Source organism: Zea mays, chromosome 5 (genome assembly GCF_902167145.1).
Source record: "Zea mays cultivar B73 chromosome 5, Zm-B73-REFERENCE-NAM-5.0, whole genome shotgun sequence".
NCBI classification, from domain to species: domain Eukaryota; kingdom Viridiplantae; phylum Streptophyta; class Magnoliopsida; order Poales; family Poaceae; genus Zea; species Zea mays.
In genome coordinates, this window is record NC_050100.1 from 32,554,649 (window position 1) to 32,572,619 (window position 17,971).

The 17,971-nt window shown below is 43.8% G+C and overlaps 1 protein-coding gene across 1 annotated transcript; it reads right to left on the reverse strand.

Moving 5' to 3' along the window:
- Positions 1–2,027: 2,027 nt before the first annotated feature.
- LOC100192006 (uncharacterized) lies at positions 2,028–6,259 on the reverse strand. The gene is made up of 9 exons (NM_001137430.1): positions 6,017–6,259; positions 5,219–5,267; positions 4,713–4,801; positions 4,570–4,626; positions 4,416–4,478; positions 4,263–4,328; positions 3,199–3,285; positions 3,008–3,101; positions 2,028–2,654 (listed from the first exon to the last, which is right to left on the reverse strand). The coding sequence occupies exons 1-9, from the start codon at positions 6,119–6,121 to the stop codon at positions 2,191–2,193; spliced, it is 1,074 nt and encodes a 357-aa protein (NP_001130902.1). The 5' UTR covers positions 6,122–6,259; the 3' UTR covers positions 2,028–2,190.
- Between the last annotated feature and the right edge of the window lie 11,712 nt (positions 6,260–17,971).

Consider the following 17,971-nt stretch of genomic DNA (forward strand, 5'->3'; position numbering starts at 1 on the left):
TAGGGGCACCAACGAGGATTAGTCGGGACCTTGCGCGGTTCCGGATACCTCGGTAAAAATACCGGCGTCATCCACGAGAGTTTGCTTCTCTACTTTGCTCTTTAAGTTTCCGCATTTATATTAAGCATTTAAGTTTCAATCTTGTATTCATACTTATCTAGTGTAGATTGAAACTTAGCCTTTGCGGTAGAGATAGCAACACTTAGACAAAACCTAGTTTGCACATTCTAGTTTGATTATTGGCATAGGTTTTGCTCTAGGGATTTAATTGTGGCCTAGTTTAGTAAAAGTTTTAGAAGTTCTAATTCACCCCCCTCTTAGGCGTCACCTGTTTCCTTCACCGCCGCCACTACTCTGGATCGAGGAACTTCCGCCACCGCGCGTCGAGGTCATGGAGTTGCGGCCACCGGCTGGGGGTCCACCGCCGTGCATGCTTTGGGGCAACCGTCGTCGTCGCACGCGGCGTCGCTAATGAATCGGGGTGGAGAGTAAAAAACTGAACCCTAGCACTCCGGGTCCTGTTTTATAGACGTCCGGATGTGGTCCGGCTCGACCGGATTACACCGTCCGACCTGGGCTTCCTCTAGTTATTGGAAGCCCAGGGCTCTTAATATATAAACTATGTATGTATGTGTGTGTGCGTGCGGGCGGGCGGGCGGGCGTGCACGTGTGCGTATGTATGTAATCGAGTTTTCAGATATTTCAATTTTCGTAGATATTAAATTTTAGGGATTAAAATAATATTATAAAAACTAAAATTCATATTTAATATCAGGGAAGATAATTCTGAAGGTTCCCAAAAATTCCTGGAAACATACACAAAATAATTTGATATGTTTCGAAAACTTTTGCACTCATAAACACTATACAACATCATGAATGCAACAAACAAAGCTCCTCTATGATTTTATTTTACTAAGCTTAACACTTATATAGACAAAATAGCTCTCCACCGTTTAGGAAAAAAAAGAGGGTAACACCTAAATTTTGATTATAGAGCAAAGAAATTTTTATACCTAAAAATTTAGGGTGTTACAAATCTAACCGCCTTAATAGGAATCTTGTCTCGAGATTAAGAAGAGGCTAGCGAGAAAAACAAGGTTGATACATAGGTTGCATCAGACTATTTCGATTATTCCACTTTTACTCTGCCAGCTTAACTCTGGGCTGTTTGCTTGACCTTCTGATATTCATGATCAACTGATCCTCATTGTTGGATTTGCAAAATGATACAAACACTGAGTTGACTCCTTTTGGCTTCACTTATATCATTGGGATCTTGTTCTTATGTTTTCTTCTCACGTAGGTTAAGACACTTCAAAGGCACGATCGGACGAAACGTCCTTGCTGTTTGCAAAGCTAACAAGCTTCTCTTGCTTTGATGTCCCTGTGATCGGATGTTATTTTGGCAGGCAACACCGCAACAGAAATCATGTGCAAAGTTGCACATGGGTAGGAGGATATTGCGAGGCTAGTCACTGTGCTTCTTACAATGAGAAATGGACGACGATACGTTGTAACTTAACTACCCCTGATCAATGGTCTCTCTGTGATATCCGAGACATTATAATTCTGGGAGCAAAAATGAAATGGAAAAACAAGTTAAAACAACACAGCATCTAAATCAGATCAGGACTACGAATTCGAACACAGAATTTCTATCGTCTAAGTGCTTGTTAAATGGCCTATCTTTTACAAGTCCGCTTTGTACCCGCTTTCAACACTGTTGATACTGATCAAGCGTGCCCGCGCACCCACGCACCAACACACGCGCCCGTACGTCAGAGCTGCATAATCTGGCACCACCTTTTCTACCCTCCCATCAAGTGCATCACAACCACGATCTAATCTAAGAGCTAAAAGTTGGCTAAAATCATGGCCCAAATAGCTTTGTTTGAAACTTCCACCATCGATAATTCAGTGGCAACAGAACGTGCATAGTGATCGTTGTAAACGTATCACGGCAATCAGAGAACACAAGTAGTGGGTAGACAAGCACAAAATTCATTTTATCTTCAACACAACATGAATAAATAGCTGTTAATCTTGAGTGTATCTGTCAGGTTAACTCTCAAACCTCCTCTTAACCTAGTGTTGACGAAGTTACATGGAGACATGAAAGGAACCAGCATCCTTAGTCTACAGTTACAGCTTACACATTGACCAGACGGTACTGTCCTTTGCATGTGTTTAACTAGATGGTGGTGGAGGCGGTGGTGGCATAGACATGGGAGGCGGAGGCATTCCACCACCTTGATGTGGTGGGGGTGGGGGTGGCATCCACATAGGTGGTGCTGACATACCAGTGGGAGGAGGTGGCGGCCTTACCATGCCAACCGGAGGAGGCATCATATTTGGTGGTGGTGGCCTCATTGGGAGCCTGTACTGGAGTTGCGATGGCATGGGAGGCGGCATAGAATGTTGAGCGGGCCAAGTTGGTTGCCCGTGCATCTGCATTGGAGGGGGGAATTGTCCAACAGGTGGTGGAGGTGGTTGCCGAATGTGTTGAATCTGTCCAGGAATTGTGCCATTGCCATAAGGCCGTGGCACAGGCGGACCACCATTTGGATGACCTTGGGTCGGCGGACCACTTGCAAACATTGTGTGTGGCCTATTCTTTTGAGATCCTGGATTGTTTGCTGCCAGCAGTCTCTCTGTCAATGGTAAACAACATATTTGATCACTGTGAGTGTAAAAATACTCATGGAGGAGCTATAGAATGTGGAAGGACAATTCAGTTGAAGAATTTCATATATATCCTGTTTTTAAGGGCTATAATAACTTCTTTGCAATCTAGCTCTAACCCCTGTTTGGCAGAGCTTCAGCTCATTTTTTTTAAGCTGGGCCAAGCAGAGTTCAAGACCAGAATGCAAATTTGACTTGGATATACATATAATACAATTTGCTTGGAGACTTTGGATTAGTTTGAAATAAAAATATTCAGTGAATTGAAGAGTAACCATATGATGGTATCAACTGGATCAATTAGATCGTCAAAACACATTACCTGCTGGTGTGCCATGGCGTTCTCCTTTCGTGTCTTTCTTGTAAGCATAAGAGACAGTGATTGGGCGGTTGCACAAATGTTGGTTGTTCATGGCCTGAAAATATAGCAGAGAAAGCAGCATGAAACAAATGCCAGACAGCTAGAACCACTGCAAATTGAAATACAGGAAATCAGTGTGATGACTCCATTACCTCTATTGCTTGGTCAGATGATTCAAAGGACTCATAGCTCACAAAGCCAAAGCCTCTAGAATTTCCTGTTTCAGGATCTCGCATTATCTTCAAACAAAAGAAAAAGATCAATACATTACTGCAGGTGACAACTATGCTTCTTAAAATAACAGACACTGCAACAGATCAGGTGTTACTCCTAACACCATCTTTAATTTTATAATAGATCTTACAAGACGATTGATTAGATGAGTTTATCTTAGGAAAATGCACACATTAAGTTATACCCAGAATGCCCCAAAAGATCTATGAGCAATATCAAATGGGATAATGGTTACCATGATTTTAGCTCATCTACTCTCTAAGCTATTATTGTATTTTGTACAAATGAAAGCAAATAGCGCTACCAACTGATGGGCGCTTAATAACTTGAAACTGACTAAAACACTGTTACACATAAGTTACATGGCACAAGACCTGGAAAATAATTGGATTATTACTCAGCCAGGGAGGGAAAGACCGCCCTCCCGGTATTATATTAAAAAGAGACCGAAACATGGTCCCGGCTGAGAAAATCTCCGAACACTACCCCATCACTAGTGGGCCGTCACCACCCACTCTGCAACAACCTAGCCAGAGGGTGGCGCGCATGACTTAACCCGAGAGCGGGCAGGGAACAACGAGGAGATTTTTTACCAAGCCAGAAATTCGACCCCAAGGGGGATCAAACCCGGGACCTAAAGGTGCTACTCGGAAGCCTTAACAATTACGCTAGAGGCCCTTTCGCAAAGTAATTGGATTATGAAATTCAAGTATAGTGAATTCAGATTATTTTATGTGGCCTTCTAAGGCCTTCCTTTTTTTTCCTTCTTAATGTAATGATGTGCAGTTCTCCTGCGCTTTCGAGAAGAAAAAAAACTGTAAACTATCACTTGGATTAGCTTCAGGCATTTATATAATACTGCTACTCGTAAATCAGATATTATGTTCGCCAGTTTGGCTGCTATATAATCAGCAGAAAACAGCAAACCAATATAACTTTGCAAGATTCATGAAGATAAAAGTTGCTGTGTGTCAACTGTCACCTTAGGATTAGTTACAATCACTCCAAATGCACTGAAGGTATCATAGAGGAGCTTCTCATCAACATCCTGTTAACAAAGCAAGCATAAAAATATACTCAGTATTCAGATGAATTGAAGAGCATATAATGAAGAAATTAGGATTTAGGCCTTCACCGGATCAAGATTGCCAATAAACAGATTTGCTCCAACGTCCAAGCTCTTCTTATCCTGGGAAGCCTGGAAAAAGAAACAAAATCATGTTGTGTTCAAATGATATTTGATTTTTCAAAGCCACAATGATAAAATACTACAGATGAAGAGAAAATACCTTGTTTACTCTTATGGGCTTCCCATATAGTTTGATCATGTTCAAAGTCTTAATAGCCTGTAGAAAGCAAACAATTTAGATAAAAGGGTAACTAAATATGAATGTGGGAATAGGGTAAACTATTTGCAAAATAATAGACTTACATAATCTGCATCTTCCTCGCTCCTGAATTCTACAAATCCATATCCCTGGTGTAAGTTTGTAACTCTGTCTTTTGGGACATACACATTCACTACAAATGTAAGAATGGTAATTCTGTTAATACAAAGGAAATGAATTTATTTGATAACCAAAATAAAGAATTCCAATTACATAATAATATAGATCATCAAAAAACAAAAGAAACAAAGAATAAAAAATGCTAAAAGACAATTATGAACAAAACACAAAAATGCTGTTATAGGGAAAGACAAAAGTGTTGCATACAACAAAACTATCATCTCACTACAGAAAAAATAGACCCAGTGCTGGCATCTTCCACATGAATGGAGTCTAGGGAAGAAATAACCAAGGCAAGCCTTACTCCTGCCTTTTGCAGAGAGATTGCATCAAACCCAGGACCTTTTGTCTCAATGGAAATGCTTCTCACCACTGCGTCAGACATGTCCTTCATCATTACAGAAAAAATATATACATAAAATCCACTTACCAACAGGGCCTGCTTGGACAAACAATTCCCATAGAAGCTCCTCAGAAACCTGTCATATATCAAAGAACTATCGGCATCAGTTCGTGATTTACAGATACTGAAGAAACAATATATAGCCATATACTACAGGATGTTTATTGTTTCCTATACATGAGGATTGAGGAGTAAAGATGTGCTCCACCAAGTAACTGCCAATGTAATTAGGTTGTCCGCAGCAGATCGTGCAAATGGTTGTGCAAAACACTTGCATTATAGACTACACTGTTCGTCTGTTCACATAGTGAAGTTAGCGAAGTTTGAAATAGAAGATAGGATGGAAGATACGATGGGTAAGCTGCTGGAGACAGCCTTAAATTGTTCATTCCTGGACTATGGTTCTATTTGTATAGAACCTAGAGAGAAATTGATATGAATCTGAAAGACTAAACAGCAATTTTCATCCCAACCTGACAAATAAGCAGTACACTTTACATATTGTCTAGATTGTAACCTGACAAATGTACTTAAACAACAACGATTGTAACATTACCACTTAGCGAAACACGCACGATTTTTCCAGTGACCGTTCAATCGCAGTCTCAATACTTGTAAAAATCTAGCGTTTGCCGTCACTCACGGTGTCCTTGCAATATGGTTACACCACTCAATATGGTTACACCACTGTACCTTCAATTAAAGAGCAGCTATTTACTCATCCGGGGTCACCAGTTCACACAAGTAATTATGTGCTTTAGGGATAACTTTATCATCGGCGGGGACCTAGGAATCGCAATAGCGAGGGTATGTGGGAACCCTAACCTGAGGGTCGAGGTTGCCGACGTAGGTGGTGGCGTCCTGGTTGCGCTCCGCTGAGTGCTGCCCGAGTAGGTTCGCGCCCACGCCTGGCGCTATGCGGGTCGTCATGGCTGGCTGGCTGGTCCCTCCGTCGCCGCTGCAAGGCGCGGCGGGTCACTGGGTGGCGGCGGAGAGTTCCCGACGAGGCGCCGAGCGACGCGGCGGTGCCAAGGTGAGGTTTTGGTTGAGGTTCTCGGGTCGGGCCAGAGTCCCTGGCTGGCCCAGTTCCACCTCGAGTCAGTGCGGAGAAGGCGGTAAGTGATTTCGGACCACGCTGACCGTCGTCCGTGGGCCTTGCAAATGTTTAAAGACGACCCGAAATGAAGATAAAAAAAAACTTCGCAGCTCTACGTAAAAATAAATGAACTTTGCAAATATGATCATAAAGATGAAGTTAAGAAAGTTGCAATCCCAATTCATTGCAAATGGCTACAATACTTACATGCGGTGATATTGTTTGGTTTAAGAAACGAGGGTAGTACGAATTTATAGAACACCAAGTTATTAAATTGAGAAATATATTTTAAAAAATTCTCAATTTTAGGGACCACACGTGCATTTAACTTATTTTAATGTGAATTCTATTGCATAGGTTAGATCAAGATATCCAATATCACCGTACTTATACTATAGATTTTTATGACAAAATAAGTGGCTCATGGATTGATCTCACATCTTGGAAGACTGCTCTACCATCCCATTTTATAGTCCAAAGGAGTGTCAAGCTTACATGTATATGCTTCTTGTGGGCTCTACTTGTTATTAGATCAATTGTCTCCATACCATGTTGTCATTGTAATCATGGAGCATGTGTTAGTATAATCATACCCCGTGAGGTTACAAACCAAGGGTTAACCCAAAGTGTGAACAACATATTAATGAAGCTCGGTACAGTTCCTCATACCATTTGTTACAATATAATACCCATGTACTACGAAGTCATGGCTATAGGGCTAGGGATGGCAACGGGTACATCAGGTAGTACCATTTCATACTCGTACCCATCAAAAAAATTCTATCTGTCGGGCTACCCATATACACTAACGGTATAGATTCTTACCCATATATGTACCCGCTAGGGAAGTCTTAAAATTCTAATATACCAGTCACTCAAAATATCAAATAAACACACAAAAAAGTTCAAGTTAAAATATCACAAATCATATGATTACATAACTTGATAGCTAAACAAATGATAGCTAGAGAAGGATTTTCTTTTAACTAGATGGTTATAGTGGTATGGTGTGGGTATATTTTATCCATGGGTACACGGGTATGGGTAGTACCAACTCGTACCCATACCCATCTACCCAATGGATAAAGGTTCTTGTCCATTAACGTGCCTGCGGGTAAAGAAATCATCTCGTACCCGCCTTCATATTGGGTAAAATTCGTCAGGTGTTCGAGTTTTGGGTACCATTGCCATCGCTATATAGGACCCTTTCCATCATTGAGAGAAGGCAATATCGTCTCACCAGATATGGTCATAACATGCATGAGTACACTCCCATAGATATGTTGGGTATGTATGCCCTTGAGCGTGTTGTCAGGGTAGAGGCATGCTTGTAATGTCATGTATTGCATTTAATGTGATACAAGGGTTTGATTATTACCATCCTTTCTAAGGTGACTACCATACTAACCATAGGGGTAGGAGCATCTGTGTTTGAAAACACAGAGGACTAGGGAAACTAGCTTAAGCTGATTAGCAACATGTATAGTCCATTCTACTTTATTACATTTCATGGTACATTACGTGTGCACACATGTAATTGTAGGGTTGGTACTCACACTGCATAGTGGTCTCAAGTACCCTACAACATGTCTTATTTTAGTAGGCTAAGTTAGTCTTGTAATGTTGTTCGCAATATATTTAACATGTTATACCCAAGACTTTTCCATTAAGCTATCACTAAGGGATAATTTTCTAGGGCCTTAGATGTGGGTTTTGTGTCTTGCGGCCATACTGACCCTAATGGGCCTTCCTCATCCTTTTTCTTTCAAGATGAGATCAAACTTAGCTATTCTAAATCCTCAACTTCTTCGGGGGGCTCCTTAGCCCTAAAGGGCATGGGTCCTGGCTAACTATCAGTGTTTCGAACCTAGCTCCGACAAGTAAATTTGTGTGTGCATTCTAGGCTTCAGACAGTGTGCATGATGGGCGCAAGATTTATACTGGTTTAGGCGGAACGTCCCTATATCCAATCTTTAGTGGCTCGTGCTATTGGCATCTTTGCTAATCAATGCTCATAGTAGGGGTTACAAGCGGGCTAGAGAGGGAGGAGAAGCTCCCAAGTCTCTTGTGTGGAGGAGGTGGACCTAAAGGCTACAAAGCTGGAGTCCTAACTAAGCCTTGGCCCAACGGTGGGGCTCCGCTCTCTGGGTCTTCACTCCTGGTCCTCATTGATGCGTTCTTCTCGTCGGTCCATGTGTCCTTCGTCTTCTGCGGCCGACCTCCTCCTTTTAAAGGCTAAGGAGGGGGTTGGTCGTCAGTGACTTCCTTGAGAAGGAGTCATTGGGCAATGGTAAAACCGAGTGTTTTACAATGGTGAAGTCATGTTCGTCTATGAGTGACTAGTTGCTTGGTCGTCTTGTATCCTTTATGGTGGATGTCGTGGGATGCGTGTGGCCAAGGTGCCATTATTATCGCCTCGAGCTACGCTGACCCCTGGCCTTTTGAAGCGTCCCAATCCTCTGGGACTCAAATGTGAAACAATTACTAGTCCCAGGAGGCTAGTAAACACATTTATACATCAGATGATTACAGATCTTCTTAAACAACAAACCTATAAAGGTGGCGAACAACTTTAAGAGTTGGTCCACAACTCGGGACATATCATCAGAGTGGGGCTGAAGCAGCCCGATATACGCAGCGAAGCAAATCAGCGGTCCAACAGCCACAGGCAAGGTTGGGAACAGTCGTAACTCTTACCCGATCTCCTTTTTCTGAAAAAATAAGCAAGGGTGAGTACAAACATACTCAGCAGTCCACCTTCACCCACGGAATGGGGAAATCAGATATAATGCATGGAATATGTAGAGCTCAAGATATTTTGCAGAAACAGCAATATTTTATGCAGGGTTGTTTTGTAAAACATTTTGTATTTTGCAAAGCGCATCCTCTCCCAAAGGAGCAGGAAGTTTTTCAGTATTATAATAAAATCCCCTGGACTAAACCATCCAGGTATCTCAGCAGTTTCCCACTGGTTTTCCTTTTCAAAAACAGTTACTGGACTTCTCGTCCACCATAGCTCACGGCTCAACCGCCGAACCTTTTAAAAACCACTTTTCTCAAACGCACCCTTTTTGAAAACCAAACATTAATTGCCATACCATACCAGACTCGTCCATTCCTGTGGACACGGACTATTCGAATAGGTTTTCAAACTCTGCGCAGAGGTGTACACTTTACCCACTAGTCCGGCTCTACGATCTCATGATCAGTGAGATCCAAATCCGAATCCGAATCTCTTTCTTTCCTCGCACGTCCTAACCTTAACGGTTATACCGGAAGGAGTCAGGCCACCACCATGTCCAAACCGGACAAAACTTTCCCCCTCCTTATCCTCCCGGTGCTCCCCAGCCTTCATAACCCTGGGGTTGGACCGTACGAGTTCAGATTGAGTGACTGCCCACACAGTCTCGAGTGGTTGTACTTATCATGAGTACAGGTAGTGAAAGATGACAAACCGGTCCTTATACGAGGGGACAATCCTTCTGCTCACGCCTAAACCAACTGAGCCATCACCTTAGGCCCTCCCCTAAACCAGGGAGTCCCTGGTCATCCCTACTCAAAGGTGATAAGGGTGAAAACCCTTCATCATACACATTTTGAAAAGCATTTTCTTTTGAAAACTCACACATTTTCTCAAATCATTTGTAACAAATATATCAGGGATTGATTGCGGCAAGCGGCTGGGTGGCCATAATAACTTGTCTCAAAATCATATCATGCATAAAATAACAGGCTGAGGGTTGTGGTTGAAAAACATAGGTAATTTATGCATCAAAGGGATCCAGTGAGCTTGTCGTGCTTATTCGGCGAAGGGGGAAGGAGAGCTCGCGGAACTGGCTTCTGGCTTCACCGCCTGGCGTAGACTTGCAGATCTGGCCTCCACGAGACGACACGAACGCTCCGATAATAGGAGGGTGGACTGGAGGCGAAGCGACACTATGCGTGTAGCCGGCAGAGGAGTAACTGAGTGGGTGGGGTGTTTTCCTTGGCTGAGGGTGTTGATTGTGTGTGGAGAGGGAGAGGGTAGCTGGGTGTATTTATAACTGGGTGTATGTGGTGTAGCACAGTGAAGTTCACTGTTGGTGAGAATAGTGACGAATGAATCGTCTGACTTAGTATGAACAGGAGAGTTATAGGCAGAATATGGGACGTGAGTATTTTGGGAGTTTTCTGGAATATGAACCATGCTTAAGGGATGACATGGTTGGATAGGGAATAGTTTGATAAGAATTTAGAAACGAGAATTATTGGAATCTGAGTTTGGAAGCCTGGTTCGAAGGAATCTCAAGTTAAGCGTACTCAACTTGGAGAAACCTAGGATGGGTGACCAGATGGGAAGTTCCCACTGGAAGGAAAATCACAGTCACCGGAGTTTGTGTAACTGGAATATGGGTCTGGCTGGTCTTATGTGGACTGGACAACATGATGGATGAGTAGTTGAAATTTGGGGTGATCGGATGATCGATGAATAGTAACAGTGAATAGTAACGGTAAATAGTGACGGTAAATAGTGACGATAAATAGTGATGGTAAATAGTGACGGTAAAATAGTGACGGTAAAATAGTGACGGTAAAATAGTAACGGTAAATAGTAACGGTAAAATAGTGACGGTAAAATAGTGACGGTAAATAGTAACGGTAAATAGTAACGGTAAATAGTAACGGTAAAAAGTAACGGTAAATAGTAACGGTAAATAGTAACGGTAAATAGTGACGGTAAAATAGTGACGGTAAATAGTAACGGTAAATAGTAACGGTAAATAATGACGGTAAAATAGTGACGATGAACGAACGATGAACGATGAATAGGAACTATGAACGAACGGACGATCGGAATTTCGGCAGCATAACGGCAGGAAAAGATTATTTGGACGAACGAACGGACGAACGATCGAACGATCGGACGAACGGACGAACGAACCATGAACGATCGGACGAACGATCAAACGATCGGACGAACGAACGATCGGAATTTTGGCAGCATAACGGCAGGAAAAAGATTATTTGGACGAACGAACGATCGAACGATCGGACGATCGGACGAACGAACCATGAACGATCGGACGAACGATCAAACGATCTGACGAACGAACGATCAGAATTTCGGCAGCATATCGAACGAACGAACAACTAAGAACAGGGGGACGAACGATCGAAGAACGACCGAACGATCCTTGTGCTAGTGTGTGCTTGTGTGGAACATGGAGTGGGTGTGTGGGGGGGGGGAGAGAGTTGCCATGAAATGGCTTGGGGTGGGATGAGAGGAGGCCCTTGCCCCTCTATTTATAGCCATGGTGGGGGGATTAGGGGGAGGGATGAGAGGGTTAGTGGGAGGATGAGAGGATTAGTGGGAGATTAGCATGGATTTGTCTTATATGAGAGTAATTAGCTTGTAGAGCTCACCGTATGACACCGGAGGCATACGTATACGTATGAGCATGAAGAAAGTTATGAAGAAAATATTTGTGGGGGCTTGAAAAATGATTCTGAAGGTATTTCTTAGGAAGAAAATACTTGGAGATATATCGGTGGAATATTTGGGTAGTATTTCTGAAAGAGTTTGAGATTGATCACTGGGGAAATATTTGTAGGGTATTTTGAGGAGGATTTTAGAGAGAATATAGACCACTATATTTTACTTGCTGATATCAACTTGCAAACAAACACCTTGAAACCAAATTTGAAATTCATTTTGAATTTAGAGCAAGTTTGAGAATATTTCAGAATTTGAATTATTGGGATGCTACAAATCTACCCCACTTAAAAGGAATCTCGTCCTCGAGATTCGGCTTAGAAGGGTTATGGGTATAGCTTTACTTCAGCTACATATCTTCACTTTGCAGACTCTTCGAGGAGATGGAACTTCAACAAAATCTGGCACTTGCGGAGCATCCGGTTGCTGATTGCAAACGCTGATTCTGGCTACTCAAAGATCATCTTCAGGCTTCTAGGTTTCGCTTAGCTTATTGAGGAAGCATGATGCCAACACGCAAACCTTTCTCTTGCGAACTCCCTCATGGATTCCTTCCTTGATTGGTCTTCTGGTGCTTCATCAACAAAACTTGGGTGACCACTTCTCATCTAGAAACTTATAAGCTTCGGTGATCTGGTCCTCCACAAGCTTGCTATGGGCCTTCTTCTTTTTCTCCATAGCAGGAACCTTACTGGAACACTACCCCACTTAAAAAGAATGAGGGTAGAACTCTTGAATCTTGGGGATTTGAACTCCTTGAAGTACCTCATAACTAGGGTGTTACGGGGCCTTCTTCTGTTGTTGCTACTTGACCAGGCTGCGGAGAGATGACTGACACAGGGTTGATTCCGGGAGAACCTTCTTCTCATCTTCTCTTCACTATCTTCTTTTCTCTTCTCACTTTTCACTTTTCACTGTCTCTTTCTTTCTCTTTGCTCTTCCCACTGGAGGATTCTATCGAAGAGTATTACTATCATACACTGGAGGAAACCAAAGACTATGAACCATGTGCAACAGTCTTCAACCCAAGAATCACCAAGCATTGTGATCTTAGGGGTGAGGGAGTGGGAAATGGGGTGCTTGCTATTTGGCAGAGGGGATTTATCTGGAGTGTGCTTTGCTTTGAGCGAGATGGGAGTTGAGGGAGCTGGTGGGGGGTTTTATAGGCGAGTGTGGGTGCTCGGGTGCGGAGTGGCGGTGATGGAGTAGGTGACACGAGGCAGCAGGTGCGACAAGGGGAAGGAGGTCCTGTTGCCGGCGACGATGGCGGTGGGTGCGCTGCAAAAGGGGGCGTGGGTGGCGGTAGTGCGCTGAAAAGGGGGCGTGGGGCGGTGGTAGTGCGCATGGAGGCGGGCACGCATGCGGGGGGCACGGGTGAGTGGTGGGGTCGATGACCCTGATGTTTGTGGTCTCTGGTTCCAAGAATCTTTGTCTCTCTGTATGGTAATAACTCCTTCTGTCCTCTTTTCCTGTTTACTTTGACTCAGGGGCAGTGCTTTGATTCTCACGGTCGGTCCTTTTGACTGAGCGACTGGATAGGTTCCTTTGTAGCTTATTCCAGGCTTCAAGGGTAAGCTTCCCGGTATCTTCTTGGGTAAGGCACTTTTCTCTTCAGATGGGTTAAGATTAGAATGGAAGCATAAGGTAAGGATTAGCTCTAATTTGTGATCTATGTTTTTAGAGAAAACCTTTTTAAGAAAAACGAAAAGAAAACACACAAGCTCAGCAATGATAAGCACAAACAAATCAAATGTTTTGACCAAGGGAAGAATAGAGTTTTTCCAAAGCACGTACTACTCAGATTCGGGGGCTAAGCATAACTACTATTGCTCGGCTCCTGAATTGAGAACTATGCTAAATGCAAATTATGAGCACTAACGTTAAAGCATCACATATGCACTCAAAAGGGAGGAAAACATCAAAGCGAAATTCATTTTGAAATGCCCTAGGGGGCCACATAATTAGAGTTTTGCAAAACACGAGTCTACACGATTACCTCTCATACATGCGGGGCTCTAGCCAAAGTGAAGAAAAACTTCACTACCCAATGCACGTAGAGGACTGGGCATAACTAACTCAGATCTGGCAGCTTCTCTTCTGGCAAGGCTGGCACACAACTTCAATCTGAGACATCTCCGGGATGGGTCAAGAGGGAGATGATGTTGATGACTTCTTCTGGCGGCAACTGAGATGGCAAGACGGGGTCAAACTCTTCTTCAAGCCGGACTGGCTCTTGTAGCTCCTCAGAGGGCGGCGGTGCTGGGGGGGTGCTTGCAGCTTCTTCTTTGACCTCAAGGGAGGGTGCTGGAATCTTCTTCATGGTAAGGGGCTCAAATAACTCCGGTGGGAGATCTTGGGAGGATTCAGGGTGCTCTTGCTTATCCATAGCTTGAGGGAAGACTGGAATTCCTTCCAAGACTATGGCTCCTTCCGGTAGTTCCCAAGCCTTCTTTTCTCCTCTAGTAGAGACCGGGTGACCTTCAAGAATCTGGGGATCTTCAGCTCTCCTGGGTTGAACTGGGTTGGATGAAGCGGGTTCTTGGATCCGCAGGGCTCTACGTTGGTTATGGGTTACCAAGTAGGCCTCCATCAACTTCTGGACATGCTCATCCTTGGCTTGCTTCAGGGCTTCAACAACAATGACTTCACGACTTTCCAAGGCAGTTGCACGGGCTTGAGCTGTGGTGAGATCCACATGGAGCTTACGGTTGCGCTTCTCTACATATTCTACTCGGGCAATCATCTGACGGTGGTGCCGAGCCAAGAAAACATACTGTGCATCCAGGGTGAGCAGGTATGCAGTGAGGTACACAACTGTGGGGTTGTCCTCAAGCAGCTGCTGCCCTTCCAATGCACGCATCCTGGCCATCCAAACTGGTTGGTCTCTCTGAAAGGGCGGAAAGAATCTGAGCGGTGTGTCAGCCACTTCTTCTTCATAGATCTGACACAGGGCCCTCAATGCCTTGCGAGCGACGACTTGGCAGGTGTCTTTGAATCTGTGCCCAGCAGCAGTGACACTCCATTCCACATGGTGCAGACTGAATCCAATGTACACAGTCACGACACATTTCTCTGTGCCATGCTCGACGAATTCACGACCATCATACTCTGGCTGGCTCCTAATTCCGAGGCGAACTGTGCATGCTCTCAGCAACTTGGGGAAACCATCTTCATTCTGGCACAAGCTGGTTTGGCAGCGGACCTCCATCTGACTTCTGAGAGAAGGAAAGGGGGAAAGCATTTTTGAAATGAAGGGATGAGAGCAAGATTTTTTTTAAGAAAATAGTTTGGACTTAAAAACTTTTGATCAGGCTAAGGGTTACGTCCTGCGGCCAACCTAACAGCTCTGATACCACCTGAAGCGTCCCAATCCTCTGGGACTCAAATGTGAAACAATTACTAGTCCCAGGAGGCTAGTAAACACATTTATACATCAGATGATTACAGATTTGCTTAAACGACAAACCTATAAAGGTGGCAAACAACTTTAAGAGTTGGTCCATAACTCGAGACATATCATCACAGTGGGGCTGAAGCAGCCCGATATACGCAGCGAAGCAAATCAGCGGTCCAACAGCCACAGGCATGGTTGGGAACAGTCGTAACTCTTACCCGATCTCCTTTTTCTGAAAAAAAATAAGCAAGGGTGAGTACAAACGTACTCAGCAGTCCACCTTCACCCACGGAATGGGGAAATCAGATATAATGCATGGAATATGTGGAGCTCAAGATATTTTGCAGAAACATCAATATTTTATGCAGGGTTGTTTTGTAAAACATTTTGTATTTTGCAAAGTGCATCCTCTCCCAAAGGTGCAGGAAGTTTTTCAGTATTATAATAAAATCCCCTGGACTAAACCATCCAGGTATCTCAGCAGTTTCCCACTGGTTTTCCTTTTCAAAAACAGCTACTGGACTTCCCATCCACCATAGCTCACGGCTCAACCGCCGAACCTTTTAAAAACCACTTTTCTCAAACACACCCTTTTTGAAAACCAAACATTAATTGCCATACCATACCAGACTCGTCCATTCCTGTGGACACGGACTATTCGAATAGGTTTTCAAACTCTGCGCAGAGGTGTACACTTTACCCACTAGTCCGGCTCTGCGATCTCATGATCAGTGCGATCCGAATCTCTTTCTTTCCTCGCATGTCCTAACCTTAACGGTTATACTGGAAGGAGTCAGGCCACCACCATGTCCAAACCCGACAAAACTTTTCCCCTCCTTATCCTCCCGGTGCTCCCCAGCCTTCATAACCATGGGGTTGGACCGTACGAGTTCAGATTGAGTGACTGCCCATACAGTCTCGAGTGGTTGTACTTATCATGAGTACATGTAGTGAAAGATGACAAACCGGTCCTTATACGAGGGGACAATCCTTCTGCTCACGCCTAAACCAGCTGAGCCATCACCTTAGGCCCTCCCCTAAACCAGGGAGTCCCTGATCATCCCTACTCAAAGGTGATAAGGGTGAAAACCCTTCATCATACACATTTTGAAAAGCATTTTCTTTTGAAAACTCACACCTTTCCTCAAATCATTTGTAACAAATATATCAGGGATTGATTGCGGCAAGCGGCTAGGTGGCCATAATAACTTGTCTCAAAATCATATCATGCATAAAATAACAGGCTGAGGGTTATGGTTGAAAAACATAGGTAATTTATGCATCAAAGGGATCCAGTGAGCTTGCCGTGCTTATTTGGCGAAGGGGGAAGGAGAGCTCGCGGAACTGGCTTCTGGCTCCACCGCCTGGCGTAGACTTGCAGATCTGGCCTCCACAAGACGACACGAACGCTCCGATAACAAGAGGGTGGACTGGAGGCGAAGCGACACTATGCGTGTAGCCGGCAGAGGAGTAACTGAGTGGGTGGGGTGTTTTCCTTGGCTGAGGGTGTTGAGTGTGTGTGGAGAGGGAGAGGGTAGCTGGGTGTATTTATAGCTGGGTGTATGTGGTGTAGCACAGTGAAGTTCACTGTTGGTGAGAATAGTGACGAATGAATCGTCTGACTTAGTATGAACAGGAGAGTTATAGGCAGAATATGGGACGAGAGTATTTTGGGAGTTTTCTGGAATATGAACCATGCTTAAGGGATGACATGGTTGGATAGGGAATAGTTTGATAAGAATTTAGAAACGAGAATTATTGGAATCTGAGTTTGGAAGCCTGGTTCGAAGGAATCTCAAGTTAAGCGTACTCAACTTGGAGAAACCTAGGATGGGTGACCAGATGGGAAGTTCCCACTGGAAGGAAAATCACAGTCACCGGAGTTTGTATAACTGGAATATGGGTCTGGCTAGTCTTAGGTGGACTGGACAGCATGATGGATGAGTAGTTGAAATTTGGGGTGATCGGATGATCGATGAATAGTAACGGTGAATAGTAACGGTAAATAGTGACGGTAAAATAGTAACAGTAAAATAGTGACGGTAAATAGTAACGGTAAATAGTAACGGTAAATAGTAACAGTAAAATAGTGACGGTAAATAGTAACGGTAAATAGTAACGGTAAAAAGTAACGGTAAATAGTAACGGTAAATAGGAACGGTAAAAAGTAACGGTAAATAGTAACAGTAAATATTAACGGTAAAAACTAACGGTAAATAGTGACGGTAAATAGTGACAGTAAAATAGTAACGGTAAATAGTAACGGTAAATAATGACGGTAAAATAGTGACGATGAACGAACGATGAACGATGAATAGGAACTATGAACGAACGATGAACGATCGAATGATCGAACGAACGGACGATCAGAATTTCGGCAGCATAACGGCAGGAAAAGATTATTTGGACGAACGAACGGACGAACGATCGAACGATCGGACGAACGATCAAACAATCGGACGAACGAACGATTGGAATTTCGGCAGCATAACGGCAGGAAAAAGATTATTTGGACGAACGAACGGACGAACGATCGAACGATCGGACGAACGGACGAACGAACCATGAACGATCGGACGAACGATCAAACGATCGGACGAACGAACGATCGAAATTTCGGCAGCATAACGGCAGGAAAAGGATTATTTGGACGAACGAACGGACGAACGATCGAACGATCGGACGAATGGACGAACAAACCATAAACGATCGGACGAACGATCGAACGATCGGACGAACGAACGAACAACTAAGAACAGGGGGACGAACGATCGAAGAACGACCGAACGATCCTTGTGCTAGTGTGTGCTTGTGTGG

Coding starts and splice junctions, on each gene's coding strand:
- LOC100192006 (NM_001137430.1), bottom strand. CDS start 6,121: ATGACGACCCGCATAGCGCCAGGCGTGGGCGCGAACCTACTCGGGCAG. Junction 4,802..5,218: donor TGTCCAAGCAGGCCCTGTTG/GTAAGTGGATTT, acceptor TTACATTTGTAG/TGAATGTGTATGTCCCAAAA. Junction 3,286..4,262: donor TGATTGTAACTAATCCTAAG/GTGACAGTTGAC, acceptor TTTTGTTTGAAG/ATAATGCGAGATCCTGAAAC.